Source organism: Bos indicus, chromosome 21 (genome assembly GCF_029378745.1).
Source record: "Bos indicus isolate NIAB-ARS_2022 breed Sahiwal x Tharparkar chromosome 21, NIAB-ARS_B.indTharparkar_mat_pri_1.0, whole genome shotgun sequence".
Lineage (NCBI taxonomy): Eukaryota > Metazoa > Chordata > Mammalia > Artiodactyla > Bovidae > Bos > Bos indicus.
The window spans coordinates 22,599,083-22,614,075 of record NC_091780.1 but is presented as its reverse complement, the minus strand read 5'-3'; the positions used below and the strand labels follow the sequence as shown (position 1 = coordinate 22,614,075).

The 14,993-nt window shown below is 46.9% G+C and overlaps 2 protein-coding genes across 4 annotated transcripts in view; both read left to right on the top strand.

The window, feature by feature from the left end:
• SEC11A (SEC11 homolog A, signal peptidase complex subunit) overlaps positions 1–2,060 on the top strand; it is a 33,151-nt gene extending 31,091 nt beyond the window's left edge. Inside the window, exons 5-6 of the mRNA XM_019983696.2 lie at positions 1,299–1,356; positions 1,539–2,060. Of these exons, the coding sequence (XP_019839255.1) occupies positions 1,299–1,356; positions 1,539–1,589 (109 nt within the window). The 3' untranslated portion in view covers positions 1,590–2,060. The remainder of the gene's footprint in view (positions 1–1,298; positions 1,357–1,538) is intronic.
• A 9,576-nt stretch (positions 2,061–11,636) lies between these two features.
• On the top strand, positions 11,637–14,963 carry NMB (neuromedin B). 3 transcript variants are annotated; one of them, XM_019983964.2, is made up of 3 exons: positions 11,637–11,857; positions 12,489–12,661; positions 14,702–14,963. In XM_019983964.2, the coding sequence occupies exons 1-3, from the start codon at positions 11,701–11,703 to the stop codon at positions 14,753–14,755; spliced, it is 384 nt and encodes a 127-aa protein (XP_019839523.1). In that variant the 5' UTR covers positions 11,637–11,700; the 3' UTR covers positions 14,756–14,963. The 3 variants fall into 3 exon arrangements, with proteins under 3 accessions (XP_019839523.1, XP_070631268.1, XP_019839524.1); XM_070775167.1 differs by lacking the exon at positions 14,702–14,963 and adding an exon at positions 14,486–14,512; XM_019983965.2 differs by having other exon boundaries at positions 11,638–11,857; positions 14,697–14,963.
• Positions 14,964–14,993: the final 30 nt, after the last annotated feature.

Here is a 14,993-nt window from a genome sequence, read left to right as displayed (position 1 = left end):
GAGTCTTTTGTTTTGAGGGGAGAATTGAAGTCCTGGGAGGAGATGAGATTCCCCAGGTAAAGAGAAAAGACGAGGCCAAGACATCCCAACCTTCAGTCTGGCAGTCTTTGCTGGAAGCCTGCTGTGTGCCGTGTATATCGTGTTTGGCTTTGAAGATACAGTGGGGAGCAAATTGGCACTGTTTTTGCCCCTGGAGAGCTTAGCGTCTAGTAGGGAAGACAGATACTCTCCAGCTAGTTAGGCAGCTAATTCTGTAATTAAACTTCTGATGAAGATTTCTGAGAAAATATATGAGGTGCTATGAGATTATTTAATACGTGGTTTTTACCTAGTTTGAGGGCATAAACTTTAGGGATGACAGGAAAGCAAGAACTAGTGAAAAATTAAAAAACAGGTGTTGCAGCCAAGAGGTAGGTGGAGGTGGAGGAAGAGACTGGTGTGTTAACGGAACCCAAGGAGAAAGGTTTCATGGGCAGATTTCTGGTCATCAAAAGTCAAATGCTGCAGAGATGAAAAGGAAGACAGGCACTGAGACGAGTCTTCTGCAGACAGTGAAAGTGAAAGTTGCTTCAGTCATGTCCTACTCTTTGCGACCCCATGGACTATCTTTGCGACCCCATGGACTATACAGTCCATGGAATTCTCCAGGCCAGAATACTGGAGTGAGTAGTCGTATTCTTTCCCTTCTCCAGGGGATCTTCCCAACCCAGGGATTGAACCCAGGTCTCCCGCATTGCAGGCAAATTGTTTACCAACTGAGCTACCTGGGGTTTAGACTACTCCAAAAGAAGTTTCAGGATTAAGAGAGCCCAAGCCAGATTACACATGGTTGTAAAAGGAGAGAGTGGTAAAATCTTAAGTACTGTAATAGAGCTGTTACACTCACTTTGGGGACACTTAACATGAAGTGCCTTGTAAAGCTCTGGCTGTGTTTGCCTGGTCTCCCCAGCTAGACTGACAGCTTTCCCAAGGTGATAACAACAAGCCCAGCCCCTGACACTGAATTAGCATGTGACATTAGGGCCACCAACTAGGGGTCAGAAACCTCAGATCTGATACTGGTTCTACCATGTACCTTGGGCATGAGCAACTGTTTCCTCATCTATAAAATGGTGATATCGCTAACTTCCCTATCACATGGGCTGTTGAAAGAGTCTAATAGAACAGTATATACAAGTGGACTTTGTCAGCCGAAAATCAGTATTCAATGGAAGATAGAACTGAGAATGTTCCATAAATGATAATAGCTACTTAGAAAGTTCTGTGATGCTCAATCTCTTGTGTGTTTGTTTGTTTAGATTTGTTCCTTATATTGGGATTGTGACGATCCTCATGAATGACTATCCTAAATTTAAGGTAAGATCTGGTACTTTGCGTTTCATGAGTTTTGGAAACTGTTAAATGGATTACAGTTAAAAGATGAAAGGCCAGTTGGATGCTTTAGTGATTTATCATGGTCCCAAAGGCCAGTTAATTAACTGAGGCTTTGTGAACTTTTCCAAGCTTCTCTGACTTGTGCTTCTGTGTTTATTTTCTAGTACGCTGTGCTCTTTTTGCTGGGTTTATTTGTGCTGGTCCATCGTGAGTAAGAAGTCTACCTTGCTGTTCCTGGAAGATGCGCTCCTTTTTGTTACTGAATGTTGGGAGTAGCTGCCGATCTGTGGTTGGTGGAGTGGAGAGCACGTCGGCGCTTCCTGGTCGGGCTGGTTTGCATTCGTTTATGTTTCCACGCCAGAGTGCGTGTGGGCGGGTGTGTGCGCACCACCACGTGCATTCGAGGGGACTTTCCGTCACAGATTTTCATATGTTGTCACTGTCACACTTCGCATTTTTGTACATCAGTGAATTTTTTATATTAAAAGGTTGAGCCAAAGCCCCCAGTGTTTGTATTTTGAAGCCAAGCTTCACTTCTAAAGTGCCTACAGAATTCTGTAAATGAAAATACAGCTCTGCCCGAGTTTGAAACTGCCATCCCTCCTTCTAATGGGAATGGCATATACTGAGGTGGTCGTAGTCTTTCACTTTTCAAAATTTTAAATAAAAGACTTTGCATATCGAAACCCCTTATCCCTGACTTGTGTTTGTTGGGAAAGCGTTTGAAATTTGCTTTCCTGTGCTGGTTCTTAGCGCCCCTTGGGGAGGTAAAGGCTTTGATGGGAACAGTTCTTCAGCCAAGAAGGTTGTCCTAATGCTGACAATTGGTTTTTGTCTGCTTGTTTTTGTTTTTGTGAAGAAGAAGAAGTAGGATCTCTTAGTCATAAAATTGACTCTTTACGAGGGTGTGGCTCAGATGTGTATTAGCCCAGCTGGTTGCTGAGAGGTTCAGTGACTCTCACTTTCCTGTAAACTTGTAACCTTTTCTGCACTTGAGACGTTCTCAGCCCTTTCTGCAGGGTGGCAGTGAGTTTTAGCGTCTGGGGGAGGCATGAGGAAGGTGCTGGAGGGCAAGGGTGCTACTTGTTTTCTTTAGACTCTTAATTTGCCTGAATCTGTTCTCCTAAGTGCCTGGCTTTGCTTTTCTCTAATGCAGACTTAACAGAAGGCAAGGTTTAAAGTGATAAAGGCAAAGCCCAGTTGTGTTTTCTTTTTTTTTAATACTGAGACAGTAAAGGAAATAGGGAGTATGTGGTAACTGGTGTGTTTTAAGCACAAAAGACTTAATCCTTTCTGTTCTCTCTGTATTAGTGTGAAATCTCAGTACTTTGCAAAATAGTGGGGTAAATGAATGGTTTTTGTGATTCGTTCAACTGAGGTGGAAATCAGCCCATACTTTAATTCTAATGGAATGAGAACAGGGACATTAATCTTCTGAAACCCTCCCCTGTAGAGATCAGCCATCCTAAATCCATTCTCTAGGATTTAGCCTTCAAACTTTGCATACAGACTCTTAAAGATATCAGCAGAGTATGAAACTTGGCAAATTACTGCTAACAGAGCTTCTTTGAACCTGTCTTTGAGGCTTACATAGTATTTCTATTTTCTCATGAGCCAAGGAGAGTGCTGAAATGCCCCCCGCCCCCACCCCACCTCCACGTGTGGTAGAAGATTGCTGCCTGCTCCATTTTTCCTTCCTGATAACCTAAAGATGGTGGGCTAACTGTTGAGCCAGTAGTAACTGGCTGTTTTCGTACCAGCCTTTCTGAGACTCCTCTGGGGAGAAGTCGTGTGTTCTGCTGGCAAAGGTTGGGATCTCGGAGTTCTTTGTGATCCTAGCTCGCCAGAGTATAAACATGCTTGTACTTGTATCCTCCGTGATCCAGGTTCCTCCTCCTTTTACACTTACTGGGAGGGAAGTCTTTATATTTTCTTCACTTGCTTATTTTCATACCAGTCTTATAAAATTACTGTTTCTCCTCTTTAACTGGATGTCATAGTTTGAAGCAACAGCTAAATTTCTCTGAAAAGTAATCAGATCATTTAAAAATATTTGACTCACTCTAGTAGGCAAAAACAAACAAACAAACATTATTTGTGGAATGAGGTACCGTGTTCCCACGTTTTATATTTTACTGCTAAAACATAAGACTTAAAACTGGGAGATTTTATTAGTAAATAGAATGTGGTTTTTTTGGTCACACCACAAGGAATGTGGGATCCTAGGTCCTTGAACAGGGATCACACCCATGCCCCGTGCATTGGAAGTGCAGAGTCTTAACCACTGGTCCTCCAGGGAAATCTCAGTAGATGTATTTTTAAAAGCTCTTTGGAAATGTAAGAAATGCCAGAGGTGCTTGATTCGTTATTTTAAGGGAAGTATAAACTCTGTGAGATTTCACAGGGCTAGTGGGAAGTTAGGTGGATTTAACCATTGTGAGTGAAGAGAATGGAAGAGGAATTGAGAAAGCTCCAGATGAGAGCGTGATGATGGGTTTATCTGCTGGCTGTGACTCATCCCCTCTCGGTAGTCTCCACACGCTGGCTCCAAGTGCCTGTCCTCAGCTCCAATCCTGTTTCTGTCTGTTCCCACAGGACTCTTCCAGTCCATCGTCCTGTCTTTAAACCCAAGCTCATGGCAATTCGTGCAAACTTCCCGTTCACATTTCAACTTCTCTTCGAAGGCGTATGTGCCTGGGTTTGTCATTTCCTCATCATATTTAGTCATTTAAAAGCCAGCATTTACCCGTCTCATCCCATTCTCATTACCGTGCCTTGACTCCAGAAACATAACTCATGACTGTTGCTTGCGTGACTTTACGTCCAGTTTCCCTATAACATGCTGGTCTGTGCCTGTTTTAGATAATTTCCACCTGTTAGTTCATTTTCGTACCCCTCTTACCTTTAGGAAGTGTCTCTTTTTAGACCACAGATGTTGTGTTTGCCCTCGTATCCCCTGCGTGTCAAGTTCAGACTTTGAATTGTGCTGACGCAAAGCAACCTTGTGCTGTCCCACCATGTTTTCACTTATTTCATACTCTCGTTTCTGCTCATCTGAGTCACACTTTTTCACAACGTAATTATCCTTCTCTGTCATTCAGTGTTTGCAGCCTTATACTATTTGTGTATCTTGGTGGCTGTGGACTCAAGTTCCCCCGTCAGACTGTAAGTTCCTCCAGTGCAGGAGCCCCGTTTCATAGACACTGAGCCCTGTTTTCCCAGTAGCATCCGGCAGCATATACCAAGTGTTCAGTATAATCATGCATTGGAACCAGAAGCAGTAACTAAGGGTCGCGTCACTGTTGTGCTGTTATTCTGGATCGGAGCATATGAATCATGAAAGTGATTTGTATTTGCCTGATATTTAGTGAGTACATTATCTTGGTCTTGCCAAATTTAAATCTAAAAACTTTATCTCCCAACGGTTCTATTTAAAACGACATGTTCCCTTTCTAGAATATGTTATGTTAATCCTGTTTTCTTCATTTTGTTTGCGTGTTCTTGGTCTCTTCCTATGTTCTCTTTCTCAGTGGGAGAAATATGGCTTTTGTCAGTTTTCTTAGGGAGTCACAGGCTTCTCAAAGAACCTAGGCTTGGAATAAAGGCTCTGTTATCCCTGACTGTATTTCTTGGTCATTTGCATAAGGATGTTACCAAATGCTAATAACCCCTCAGGTGTGGGAGCTCCCCCTGGTTCTGAAGGTACCTTTCTTATGACATTTATCACTCTATTGAGCTTCAGAAATTCTAGCTGGCTGAATGGATTGTCCCCCTTCCTCAGGATGCTCCTCAGTTTGTTGTTCAGTTGCAAGGCCGTGTCCTACTCTTTACAACCCCATGGACTGCAGCACGCCAGGCTTCCCTGTCCTTCACAATCTCCCAGAATTTGCTCATACTCAAGTCCATTGAGTCAGTGATGCCATCCAACCATCTCATTATCTCTTATCCCCTTCTCCTCCTGCCTTCAATCTTCCTCAGCATCAGGATCTTTTCCAGTGAGTTGGCCCATCACATCAGTTGGCCAGAGTATTAGAGCTTCAGCTTCAGCATCAGTCCTTCCAATGAATATTCAAGACTGATTTCCTTTGGGATTGACTGGTTTGATCTCCTTGCGGTCCATGGGACTCTCAGGAGTCTTCTCCCAGCACCACAGTTAGAAAGCATCAATTTTTCAGGGCTTAGCCTTCTTTATGGTCCAGCTCTCATATCCATACATGACTGCTGGAAAAACCATAGTTTTGACTATACGGACCTTTGTCAGCTCCTCAGGCTGTTTCCTGGCCAGGCATGTCTCTGTCCCTATTCTCCCTTATTATAATCTCAAGTAATATCAGAGAAGTTTCAGAAATAAAACAAAAATTTAACCCTTCACACGTAATTATGGTGAATCTGGATATAGAAAGAATTCTGTGTAACCAAAAAGTGTTAGGAACTAGAATATGCAGAGGTTATCAGAAACATCAAGGACATTGCCTTCTAGTAGTTACTTAGTAGCATCCCAGGCCCACAGGGTTTTTCTGACCTCAGCTCTTAGCAGACCCCAGGTTCTCATAGCCTTGACATTCGTCTCACTGTATGGACATCCAGTCTTTGTTTATGCTGGGTCGCCCTGCCTGGAGTGCCAGCTCACTTCTCTACTTACTAAAAGCTTTCTCATTCAGGAGACATTTATTGAGCATCTACTCTGTGCCAGCTTTGGGGCCAGGCCCTGGGGAGATGAGTGAGGCAAGGTCCCTTCTCTGCCAGGAACTCAGTGCCTTAATTGGGGCAATGTGTAAACAGATCTTCCCATATAGGATCGTAAGTGCAACCTTAAGAGATGCACAGGGCGCTCAAAGAGGGGTGTTTCTAATTCGCCAAGCTCTCGGGTATACAGTGCTTCCCTCTTGGTTCTGTCTCCTCAGTACTTTGTGTGCTGTCCTCAGAGTGGTTTGTCTTATGTATGTCCAGCTCTCCAGCTAGCTCCTTGAAGGCATGAAAACAGCGCCAGCCTGTAATTCATTCTTGTGTATCCCCTGGCCCCTGTCACAGTGTTTTTCACATTTTAGATTTATTTATAGCCTCTTTTGTTCCAGAAAGGGTCTGGAACAAAGTGGCTCATAAAGATACTTCCAGTACTATGTGATATGATATAAAACAGTTGAAGAATTTGGGATTGAAATAAGCATGAGAGGAGAAAAGAATAAAATGGGAGGTGAGGTTAGTACCTACAAGACATGTCAGAAGAGCCTGCTGTCTGCTGGAGGAGATCCGTTGCTTTGGTTCTCAGCTTCTTAGGGACTAATGTGAAGAGGGTAAGAATCATTTCTACGGTTCATGGAATGGATATAAAGTGGGAATTTTTTTAAAACGTGTAATGACACTCAGAGATCTAGAAACTTCTCTTCTGAGACCTCACTGCAAGGACACTGTGTAGCTTTATGCAATAATCTCAATATTAATTAGCCTAATAATTTTCATAGAGCTGTTCCTGAGAATGTTCAGATATAGTTTGGTCCCTTCTGCAGAAAGCCACCTCGCAAAAAATCAGCTGCCCATCCAATCAGCCAGGAATCTTCCTCCAGTTAGTTTTCCTGTAAAGCAGTTTTCCTTAATCTTTAAAAACTCATGGTCTTTTTTTTTTTTTTTTCTGATCACATCATGTGGCATTCAGGATCTTCCTGATCAGGGATTGAACCCATACCCCCTGCACTGGAAGTGCAGAGTTTTAAACAGTAGACCACCAGGGAAGTCTTTATAAACTCATGGTCTTTTTTTTTTTTTGATCACATCATGTGGCATGTAGGATCTTCCTGATCAGGGATTGAACCCGTACCCCCTGCACTGGAAGTGCAGAGTTTTAAACACTAGACCACCAGGGAAGTCTTTATAAACTCACGGTCTTTTTTAAGAAACAAAAATTTCATACCTCTTCTCCATTCTGATAAACCTCTTTGCAGGTCTGTTTTATCCAGCCTCTTAATCCTTACCAGTCAAGAACATGTTATCTTGCTTCTTCTTAAGTTTGTATTATAAAAACAGTAGTTACTCATCTCTCATATACAGTTATATTCAATGCAACTTTCAAATTATAGATCCTTGTTCTGTTAATTTTAGGAGTTTCTGGAATACCATCTACTCTCCATCAAGAATCATTTCTGTAAAACCCTTACTTTAACTGGCCAGTTTATTTAGGTTGCTAAGCTGGTTCTAACCCAGGTCTTCCGCATTGCAGGCAGATTCTTTACCATTTGAGCCAAATTTGGAACCCTTTCAAGCTGGTTTCCAGCTTTAATTCAAGGAATCTAGTTAAAATAATTTGTACTCAGGACTTTGGGCAGGTAAGTAAGGAAATTTGCTCGCATGATGCTTTGATGAGAGTTGTCAGCTTGACAGCTTATTTAAGCAAGAAGAGAGAATGCCATAGAGAACATGTTTCTTGGAATTGGTCAAAAGTTGAGGTAGGTATGCTAGCATCTGTTTATCAAACAAGTCATGATGTAATAGGCATTTTGTGGACTGTTGTGTCAATACCATGGCCTCACCCGCTACCCAGGGAGGCTTTTTCCCCTGTAATGGGCTTCAGATGTAAGGCAGGCTTTGCTTTTCCTAGGATCCAGCTAATAATACTGAGTCCTCTGAATTCTCCAGTGCTCGGCCAAGAGCTTTTGAATTTATAACAGATTGTTTTTTTTCTCCTTTAGTCCTCAAAATAAACTCCATTTTACAAAGAGAGAAACTGGAGGTGAAGAGATTTCCCCAGGATCTCCAGACCTGTGGGTGGCAGAGCCAGAACTTAAATTCTGGTTATGTTAACCAGGCCACAATGTCATAACCCAGTTATTCTACCTTTATAAGCTCTCATGAGATTCATTTATCTGGAATAAACCCCACAATCACAAGGCCCTTGGGTGTTCTTTCATAGAAGCCCTAGGTTGTTCTTCCATGGATTTCCTCAGTAAATCTCCTAGAAATAGTGAGATTCTCAGGTAAATTTCCAAGTATTTAAACCTCTTTGGAGTTAAAAGAGTATTTATTTCAGTTACTGAAATGCCCTCTGAAGTACCTATTACACCCAAATCACCTTATGAACGCGGGGCCTGGGGCTTCTCACTTGGTTAGGGTTGCTGTAACTTTCCTGAGCATCTGTGCCATTTAGCTGAGCAGCAGCTGCTTAGCTTTCTTAGCCATTCTTGGCATCCTCATCACTTTCTCATTAGATGTATCTTCTCTATTTTGTTTTTGAATATTGTCTTAAAAAATTTTTGTATTTTGGCAATTTCAGTTCCTGAAATAGTTCCTTATTAGTGGTTAATATTTTGATATTCTAGCTGGTTCCTATGTGTTTCCTCTGACTTTGTGAAATTGTATCAAATATCCCTGACACTTTTTCTTCCTCTCTTAAAGATTGTGCATTTCTCCTGGTTCTACAGCCCCTTGCCCATTCTGAACCTAAAGAGCAGGACCTGAGATGTCCCGAGATGTTGCTCTTTCTCCCCACAACCCATGCCTGTGGGATCTGTGCTCAGAGATTGGCCAGGAGGAGGATTTCACACCGTCTTACTCTGAGCGTCTCTGTTTGTCACCCCTCCTTTTTCTCTAGGCTCATTTATGTCTTATTTAAATTTCTGCTTTTTATCTTCTCTGTCCTCTACCTTTCACGTGTTTGAAGTCCACACTCAGGTTTTTTCCGTTTGTTTAGCTTCTCTGCATCTAACTTGTTTACTTGAGTTAACTCATCTATAAAATGGACATAGTACTGTCCTTTACTGCATCAAAGTAGTGTTGGTGATCAAAGGAGTGTGCATGGAAGTGCTTTGGAAAACAACAAAAAAAGATTTGGCTGTGAAAAGATGTTATTTGTAATTGATTCTAATTTAATGAAACGTAGCAATCATTAATACACATGTTCTTTATTTTAAGCAATCTTTATTAAAAGCATGATGCAGTTTAAATATTTGGTTGGTGTTGGTTATCAGAGGATTTGCCATATATCTTTCACCCCTTATTCATCTTTTGGGTGTCCTTTGAATCTTCTCTGCATTGTCTGAAATCTCAGAGGGTCAGAGTGAGCTCTGAAGAGCTTCCCCTGGCAGTTCCATATGATTCACTGTACATGTGATTCACTGTCTGTCTTCCCCCAGGGAGAGAGGACTTAGGAACAGGTAGTGTGCAGTTGAGGTCCTCACTTTAAACTCAGCTCAGCACAACTCCCTGAGGGATCTGATGTGGAAGTGCTGTCTTGGGCAAGTCCCCTCTCTGCTGTGCCTAACACTGCATTCCTGGGACAGCGGTTTATAGCTGGCTGTGGAGCTGCTGCCCTGCTTCTTTCTCCAGGGTCCTTGGAGGCCCCTCTTTTCCTGTGCTCACCTGACAGATGAAATAATCCCCAGGGGCATCTGGGATCATTCTCGCAGGTGTGGTTGGAGCTGTGAACACAGGCTATGTCAGAGGTTTGCCTAACTATAAGTGAACCTGTCAGAGCAGAACCAAGGTGCCAGGGCCACCTGCAGAAGAGAGGTGAAACTCTCAGTCAGCGCCTGCTCCCTTGCCCGCTTGAGAAGTCCACACCAACCTGCTCTTTAACAGGATGGTACAGCGGGAGTGGGCGTGGCTCAGAGAAAGCAGCATTGGTTCCTGATGACTCTGGGGCCCGGAAGGAGTGCTCTGAACAGACCTGAAGTCTGATTCCAGCGTGACATCTGGGCAAGTTTGTTTCCAGTCCGAGCCTGCTTGCAGCTATAAAATGAGGAGAGAGAAACCTGCCAAATAAGATTCCTTCAAGCATCTAAGTGAGGCAGCAGTCAGTACCACCTCCTAATTTCTGTGACCGAGGACCAGAGAAGACAGGATGGGTGTGTGATGCAAGCAGAGGGAGGGGGGTTGAAAAGGGAACGATTATAATGGGAAGGTGATGAGAGCTATATCTGTACACTATGGCTTAAGCAGTGACAAGAATACAGAGAGGTGTAAATGCCAGGGTGGGAGATGAGAAGCAGGGAGAGTGGGAAGAAAGCCTGGGCCGGAAATGGAGTGTCCTTGTCCTGCCTGTCATGCTTTCTGGGAGCTCAGCATGACAATCAGCTTCTTGTACACACTTTCCCTTCTAAGATGGTGATCCACAGAGCCTTGCTGAGCTAGATATGGCAAGAGTAATAATAGCAGGTACCATTATTGAGCCAGTCTGGGGAGTAGGTTCTCTCACAGCCACACTGTGCAGTGTTTCTGAGAAGAGTCCAGAGCCCAGAGGTGGGTTGGTGTCCTGCGCCTCCGTCATTAACTGCTTTTGTACTCTGTCTCTCCAATGAGATGGTCAGCTAAGGTGGAAGCAGATTGTTATTTTTTGTCTCCCCTCCTGTCCTTAGCATGGTGCTCTGAATGTTGGTGTTTGGTGAACATTTAATCAAAAATAAATGTATTATTCTGGAGCACAGCGTCTTCTCCTGTTCATTAAATGTTGCCACTGACCTAAAAGTTCTTTCCAAGACAAGCATGGACAGCTCCATGAGAATGCTGACTTTGAGAGTCCTGTAGGACTGCTGCTTCCTGCAACAAAATAATTGGGCTAAAAAGATGTAATATTATTAAAAATAGGGCAGCGGGGTATTCCCATTTGACAGTTGAAGAAGGTGAGGGTCAAAGAGATCACACAGCTTGTATATAGACTCCAGGTCCAGTGCTCCTTTCACTCCCCTGACTCAAAAGATCTGCCTCCCTGCCGACTGAGAAGCCAGGCTCTCACCATTTGAGGTGGGTTGAGGAGGGCTCCCCTTCCATCCTTCTGCACTCCTGTCCGGAGCATGCATGTGCCGTGATTTCTGCTTGACCTGGTGAGTGCTGGCTGGGAGAGAGGGCATAAAGATAGCTGGGTGAGCAGGTCAGATGCTCCAAGAGGGAGGGGCCGACTGGCAAGCTCCTCCGGTGCACTTTGCTGGGCACAGTAACGCCTGTTACCCAGGAAGGAGGCGTCCTCGCCCCCTTTTCTACCTTGAAGCCGTTCTTCGCCCGAAAGCTGTTGGGAGTGGCGAGGAGGGCCAGGGGAGCCGGCTTTGCCCCCATCCTCAGCTTCAAGCTGGTGGGCTTGGGCCCGGACACCCTGAGGAAGCCATGCCCACGTCGGGGCAGGAGGGCGGGCGTGGGGGCAGTGGAGGGGGTCCCCGACCCTGGCCCCAGCAGACTTGAGAGTCCGAGAGGGCGGGGCCGGGGCGGCAGCGAGCGCGCCGGGGGCGGGCTCCTCGGGGCGGGCTCCGCCCCCAGCGGCGCGGGTTTAAAAGGAGGGAAGGCACCCGCCGGGGACTGGAGCCACCGCCGAGTGCACCTGAACTGAGGCGTCGCCCGTGCCCAGCCATGACCCTGCGAGCGGTGGGTGTTCGGCTGCTCGGTGGCCTCCTGCTCTTCGCTCTGCTCGCGGCTGGCGCCGCCCCGCTCGGCTGGGATCTTCCGGAGTCCCGCAGCCGGGCCAGCAAGATCCGAGTGCACCCGCGGGGCAACCTCTGGGCCACCGGTGAGTCTTCGGGGTTCCGGCAAGCGCTCCCCGCCCCTCCCACCTTCCTTCTCTGGCCTCTCCTCAACATGGACACTAGTGTCCAGGCTAGTGGGGACCCTGGAACTCATCTAGTAAGATGGGGGAACTTGAGACCCAGACCCAGTGACTTGGTTTAAATCATTCACTCAGCCGGTTTAAAGCAGAGCTGAGGCTGGATCCTAGAGCTACCTGCCAGTCTGTTCCTCTTCCCTTAGACAAGACTGCACTGAATCTTCCGACCTCTAGTGTGTCTTCTCTCTGCACCTCCACCTTCCAGACTCCTATTGTCCTCACTTCTTTCTCTGCTGTTTCCCGTCCCTCTTCTGAGCAGACCTCACAACTGACAGAGTTTCTTCCTGGCCCTTGGGGCCTCCCACCGCCCCTTCCAGCTATACCATCCCGTCCACCCACCTCTACCTGCTCCGGAAAAGCTGAGGTGCAGGCCTTGCCACCACTGGGGGTTCTTTGTGGTTTCTGGTGACGAGGAGGAGAAAGGCTGTGTGTGTGTCTTCCTGCCAGGAGAACTGAGAAGCGGGAGAGATGGGGACTTGCCCACTGGGATAGCATCCTTGCTCCCTGACTTCCCTGTGCCTTGGCACTTCCTTTCTAGGTCACTTCATGGGCAAGAAGAGCCTGGAGCCCCCCAGCCCATCCCTACTGGGGACAGCTCCCCACACCTCCCTGAGGGACCAGACACCACAGCTGAGTCATCATCTGCTCAGGGTCCTCCTGCAAAAGCAAGCTCTGGGCATGAGCCTCAGTGTCCCAGCACCTCACACCCAGGTGAGCCAGGAGAACTCAGCCAGGGCTCCCCCTGGATCCCGCATTGGGCTTAGGGTGTGAGTGCCCAGCCAGGGTAGGAGAGGCCCAGGAAAGCTAGGGATTCTAGGCTCTCCCTGTGATCCAGAGCTCAAAGTGGGAGGATTCCAAAGAAAGGGAGCTGACCTCAGCAAACCCCAAGGGACAAAAAAAGTAGGGGAAGACGTTCCTCCTCACCCACTGCCCAGTCTAAAGGCTCAGCCTGGGCTTAGCCAGCTTCTTCCAGCAGGGCCTTCCCACACCCCCTCACCCTCTGGTCTATGCAGACTTGCCCCACCCCTGCTGTCCACCTTTGCTGTGCCCTGTATGTGCTTTTTGGGACCCTGGGGCCCACAGAAAGGATGAAAAGAGTGAGTCCGCAGCCAGGACCAAGTCTGGACCTTGTTCACTTTGACCAGTGCTCTTCCCAGTTTCTTGTGTGCCTCAGTGACCACTGGCAGGGTTTCCCAACCCCAGCACTCCTGCTCTTCTGGGCGGGACAGTCCTACATTGTGGGGGCTGTTCTGTGCATTGTAGGAAGTTTAGCAGCCTCCCTTGTCTTTATCCACTGGAGTAGCCTCCCTCTCCACCCACAGTTATGACAACCAACAATGCTCCCCGACACTGCCAGAGGTCCCCTGCTGAGGGGTCATGGGAGGGAGCCAAAATTACCCTTGGTTGTAAACCACTGACCTATGGGGTTTGGTGGGGAGGGAGCTTCCAGCTGGCACTAGTGGTAAAGAACCTGCCTGCCAATGCTGGAGATGTAAGAGATGCAGGTTCGAAGGTCCCCTGGAGGAGGGCATGGCAACCCACTCCAGTGTTCTTGCCTGGAGAATCCCATGGACAGAGGAGCCTGTCGGGGTCCATGGGGTCCCAGAGAGTCGGATACAACTGACTTGATTGAGCACGCACACACATAGGGTTCAAGGCCCCAGAGCTGGAGCCAAGCCAGCCTTCGTCTCCAGCTGGCAGAGGGGCAGCTCACCCATTCTCTGCTCCTGGCACCTCCCCATCCCACACCCCTTCCCTGGTACTTTGTTGCTCTGTGAAAAAGGCAGTAAGGTATAGTAGAATGTGGACTCTGGTGACAGCATGCTGGGCTCATAATCCAGCTACTTGGTAGCTGTGGGACCTTAGAAATTCATTTAGCCTCTCTAAGCCTCATCTTCCTCAACCCTAAAGTGGGAATAATAGTGTCCCTCTTCCCTTAAATGAGACCATTTATGTCACATGCTGAGCGTGATGCCTAATGCATAGAAAACATTTAGTAAACAGAAGCTGTTACCAGTCTGTGAGCTCCCTGGCACCGCCGGTGGCTGACTTAACCGTGTGTCTCCCACTGTGCCTAGCATATAGTGTGTACATTTTGAAAGAAGGGAGGGACATTCCCTAGAGAAAGTTCATCCCCAGCCCCAGTCAACCGTGACTCTCCTGATGCACAGAACCACCACCCTGATACTCCTTTGGCAGTCCAGTGGTTGAGACTCCTTGCTTCCCCTGCATGGGACATGAGTTTGATCCCTGACTGGGAAGCTAAGACCTCACATGCTGCACAGCCCCTAAAGACCTCAGGTGTAAGGGCTAGGTACTCAGGCTGGCTGGGTCTGAAGGAAGACGATGGCCCCTCTGGGTCCACTGATCTTGAAGGCCTGAAACATGAAGACCAACTCGAGAATCTCAGAGGAAGCAGTACCTAGCCCTGGGGGGTGGGACTTCAGAAGTGAGGTCTAGGGCAGAGCTGGAGGTTGGGGAGTCAGAACACTGTCTGGCCCAGGGTCAGGCCTGGTGCTTGGACTTTATTTCTAGGATCTCCATTGACTGTCATGACCACTCTGTGAGGTTGAGAAAACCACTGCCCTGACCCCTCCCAGGCCCTTCAGGGAGAAAGGTACTGGGTGGGGTGGGAAGGCTGCCCCTGCCGACCTCTGTGGGTGCCCCTGCACTTAGGAATGGCAGGATGCCCCTATCATTTGTCCCACCCCCGCCCGGGCCAATTCCTCTGTGTGTTCCCCTTCAGCACAGGAGGCTGCTGGTGCAAACGCTGCAGAAGTGATGCTATTAATCAGGAAGACATGACGACATGGCTGAAATTGTGCCCACCCAGGGAAGGTGCTGTATGGGACCCATCTGGATGTAAATCATGGGCTTACATCTCTGTCACTCCATTACTGTGATTTCTGGTTGGGCTGTCAGGAATATTGCCAGTGCAGATGCAGATGATGTCCCTGCCGTATTTCTCGCTTCCCTGTTGAAGTTGTGAATAAAACCCTGCTCTTTAAGTAGACTGTCTGGTCCTCTCCTTCTACCTGTGCTG

What these genes read in the sequence shown, in the direction of transcription:
- NMB (XM_019983964.2), top strand. Translation starts at nt 11,701, where the DNA reads ATGACCCTGCGAGCGGTGGGTGTTCGGCTGCTCGGTGGCCTCCTGCTC. An exon ending in GGGCAACCTCTGGGCCACCG is followed by an intron (nt 11,858 to 12,488) that starts GTGAGTCTTCGG and finishes CTTCCTTTCTAG; the next exon opens with GTCACTTCATGGGCAAGAAG. An exon ending in TCCCAGCACCTCACACCCAG is followed by an intron (nt 12,662 to 14,701) that starts GTGAGCCAGGAG and finishes CCTTCAGCACAG; the next exon opens with GAGGCTGCTGGTGCAAACGC.